Raw genomic sequence first — 3,986 nt, 5'->3', positions numbered from 1 at the left:
AGCCCTCGGCCTGGGAGCAGCCCTCGGCCTGGGCACGGGGTGGAGTTGGGAGCTGCAGGACCGCGGGTGAGCGCTGCCCCCCTCTTTCAGGGCCCGCTCATCGTGACTGAGGAGCTGCACTCCCTCAGCTTCGAGACCCAGCTGTGCCAGCCGGGCTTGGTGATCGACCTGGAGGTGAGATTTATGTGACCGGACATGGGAAACTTTATTTATTTAACTGCTTGCTTGTATTTTTATTCCTCAGTTTTTGTTTTAGAGGTATTTACCTACTTGCTAAGAAAATATGGTATTTTCCAGCTAATACTATCTTAATTTAATGAGTCATGTAGCTAGGTAGTTGAAATAATCTTCAAATTCTGTAAGCACATTGTTTCAGTTGAGCTACTCTGTTAGTTTTTATATAAAGCATTGAGATAAGTCAAAAACAAATTAAGCCCTAGGCAGTGGCTCAGTTGGTTGGAATGTCGTCCCCATGTAGTGAAGGGTCCTGGGTTCGATTCCCAGTTGGGGTGTGTGCGAGAGGCAACCAATCAATGTGTTCGTTCTCTCTCTCTCCCTCCCTCCCCCTCCCTGTCTCTCTTTCAAATCAATTTTTTTTAAATGACAACATTAAGGAAAAAAAAAACTAAATGAGCGAAAGAATAAACCTTGACATTTTAATTTTGAAGTGTAACATCTATGTAAATTTACCCATAATCCCCGGCTCAGGCTCAGGCCGTGCAGAGGTCTAAGGCGACATGGCTTTGACTCAGACGATTTCATGGTCTCCGCCCTCTTTCAGACGACCTCCCTGCCTGTGGTGGTGATCTCCAACGTCAGCCAGCTCCCCAGCGGCTGGGCCTCCATCCTGTGGTACAACATGCTGGTGACGGAGCCCAGGGTACGTACACACGTCTGCCTTCACCCCACACCCTCTGCTCTCGCTTCCGCAGCTCTGCTCTGGAAGAGCCGCCAGGGCCTGGTGCCGAGGGACATAGTGCAGGGGCACGGCCAGGGGTCTGGAGTGATTCTGGGGGGCGGAGGCTTGTGGGTGTGTTTTGTATGAGAACCGTGATGTCCCTCGGGCTTGACTAAGCCAGGCAGTTGGTCATCTATTACAGCTTATTGTGGATGAGGCCTTTATTGTTACTTCTTTAAAATGGGTGCTTCTACTAAACAACCTCAGTGTTAGAGTGTGCACACTCTCCGCCGACTGACTCTAGTCGATTCTCATTATTCACTGTACTCCAGCCCCTCAGTCACCGTGAACACCTACAGCCCCTCAGTCACCGTGATCACCTGCAGCCCCTCAGTCACCGTGATCACCTGCAGCCCCTCAGTCACCGTGATCACCTGCAGCCCCTCAGTCACCGTGATCACCTGCAGCCCCTCAGTCACCGTGATCACCTGCAGCCCCTCAGTCACCGTGATCACCTGCAGCCCCTCAGTCACCGTGATCACCTGCAGCCCCTCAGTCACCGTGATCACCTGCAGCCCCTCAGTCACCGTGATCACCTGCAGCCCCTCAGTCACCGTGATCACCTGCAGCCCCTCAGTCACCGTGATCACCTGCAGCCCCTCAGTCACCGTGATCACCTGCAGCCCCTCAGTCACCGTGATCACCTGCAGCCCCTCAGTCACCGTGATCACCTGCAGCCCCTCAGTCACCGTGATCACCTGCAGCCCCTCAGTCACCGTGATCACCTGCAGCCCCTCAGTCACCGTGATCACCTGCAGCCCCTCAGTCACCGTGATCACCTGCAGCCCCTCAGTCACCGTGATCACCTGCAGCCCCTCAGTCACCGTGATCACCTGCAGCCCCTCAGTCACCGTGATCACCTGCAGCCCCTCAGTCACCGTGATCACCTGCAGCCCCTCAGTCACCGTGATCACCTGCAGCCCCTCAGTCACCGTGATCACCTGCAGCCCCTCAGTCACCGTGATCACCTGCAGCCCCTCAGTCACCGTGATCACCTGCAGCCCCTCAGTCACCGTGATCACCTGCAGCCCCTCAGTCACCGTGATCACCTGCAGCCCCTCAGTCACCGTGATCACCTGCAGCCCCTCAGTCACCGTGATCACCTGCAGCCCCTCAGTCACCGTGATCACCTACAGCCCCTCAGTCACTGTGAACACCTACAGCCCCTCAGTCACCATGAACACCTACAGCCCCTCAGTCACCGTAAACACCTGCAGCCCCTCAGTCACCGTGAACACCTACAGCCCCTCAGTCACCGTGAACACCTACAGCCCCTCAGTCACCGTGAACACCTACAGCCCCTCAGTCACCGTGAACACCTACAGCCCCTCAGTCACCGTGAACACCTGCAGCCCCTCAGTCACCGTGATCAGCTGCAGCCTTTAGTCACCTACTCACCGTGAACATGGGTTTAGCAAATACTGAGCCAAAGAAGGGGGTTAGGCTCCTGAAGCCTTGGTGACAAGCTCTCGTCACCCGTTCGTAGGGACCTGTTCCTGCGGATGTCCATTGAGACGCTTACCCGCTGTGCTGCTGGTTCATTAGTGCCAGGCTCCTTGGCCTGAGCACGGCTTATCTGGCGTCACAGGGCTCCCGAGCAGGTCCTGGCCGAGGAGGGTTAGACGGCACCTTTACACGTGACCGTGAGACCCCGCAGAGCAGCACAAGATGCCGAGCGCTGCACTGTGCCCAGACCTCAGGAAGGACCGGTCTCCTGAGAGGTGGACTGGAGCTGGACGGGTGGGGGCGCTCTGACCTCAGCGGGTGACGCAGTTCTCACCCGTGGGGCACGCGCGGCCACGAGTGAGCGCAGAAGCATGCGGGTCTCGATTTCCCAGCGACGCACCTTTTGGGGAGCACTGACTTCACAGAGGGGATGCTGCAGGCCGTGCGCATCAGCCCTGTTTCTCCGTCAGCTGTGGCTGTCGGAAGCCGGCACCGGCGGTGCTGAGTCCTGGCCTGTAGCCGTGGTGTTGGGGCGCCGCTCACACTGTGTCCTCTCCCCAGAACCTGTCCTTCTTCCTGAACCCGCCCTGTGCGCGCTGGGCGCAGCTCTCCGAGGTGCTGAGCTGGCAGTTCTCCTCCGTCACCAAGAGAGGCCTCAATGGGGACCAGCTGGCCATGCTGGGCGAGAAGCTGCTGGGTACGTCCCGCTCCGTCTGTGAGCCCCCATCGCGCGTGTCTCCGCGCCCTCCCCTCCTGCTCTTCTGTTCGAGGGGGAGGGGAACCGCTGGCGTTTCCAGGGCAGCTCAGAGCTGAGCGGGCGGCACCCCCACCTCCACAGACAGACCGGCCCGAGGTCTGGTGCCTGTTTCCCACGATCGCGATGCTTCTGAGCAGCGGTCCTGAGAGAAAGGTGTGTGTGCATTATGTCAGGCATATTCCGTGTGGCTAAAATAAGTTCCGAAGAGAAAGGTAAAGTCTTTTTAACCTTGGAGAGAAAACTAAGTCTCCACCACATGCGAATAGGGCTGGGGCCCGCGCATGGCACCCCCCGGGTGCTGGCCTCAGCGGCCAGTAGGAGGCCCTGCGCACTGCCCACCTTGGGACCCCCCTGACGAAGAGCTTTGCCTGCCCGGGCAGGTCCCCCCAGGCAGATGGTCCCCTTCCAGTGGCCAGTGCCATGGGTGGACGAGTCTCCCACCCTCAGCAAATCAAAGACCTGCTGGTCTCAGGCCTTCAGCGGACAGAGCGTCCACACGATTTCTTTAAGAATTCACGGGCAGTGTCGCTGCACATTCACTCCTTGCCCAGCAGCGCTGCACGCACTGCAAGCCCCCCAGGCTCCCCTGACCACAAGGCTCGCTGCAGCACCTCCTCTTGGCCATGTAGCTGCTACCGTGGGGGCTTGTGCTACTGAATCAAAAGTAGAAAGTCACCATATTTCTTCTCCTTAGTTGGTGAGACTTAAGAAAGATATATTTTCTCTCTGTAATGGCTTATTTATGATTCTTTAAAAAAATAAAATATATATATATATGTGTGTGTGTGTGTGTGTGTGTGTGTGTGTTTTAATAGCTATAAAGAA

General features: G+C 56.8%; 1 protein-coding gene across 2 annotated transcripts in view; it reads left to right on the top strand.

The window, feature by feature from the left end:
* Positions 1–3,986, top strand: part of STAT1 (signal transducer and activator of transcription 1) — a 33,153-nt gene that overhangs the window by 17,823 nt on the left and 11,344 nt on the right. For both annotated transcript variants that reach the window (XM_006767073.2, XM_006767074.2), the window contains exons 14-16: positions 91–174; positions 782–880; positions 2,966–3,101. In XM_006767073.2, coding sequence (XP_006767136.1) covers positions 91–174; positions 782–880; positions 2,966–3,101 — 319 coding nt within the window. The remainder of the gene's footprint in view (positions 1–90; positions 175–781; positions 881–2,965; positions 3,102–3,986) is intronic.

This window comes from Myotis davidii, unplaced genomic scaffold (genome assembly GCF_000327345.1).
Source record: "Myotis davidii unplaced genomic scaffold, ASM32734v1 scaffold221, whole genome shotgun sequence".
NCBI classification, from domain to species: Eukaryota; Metazoa; Chordata; class Mammalia; order Chiroptera; family Vespertilionidae; genus Myotis; species Myotis davidii.
Note: the sequence above shows the minus strand (reverse complement) of the source record. Positions and strands in the feature narration are given on the sequence as shown.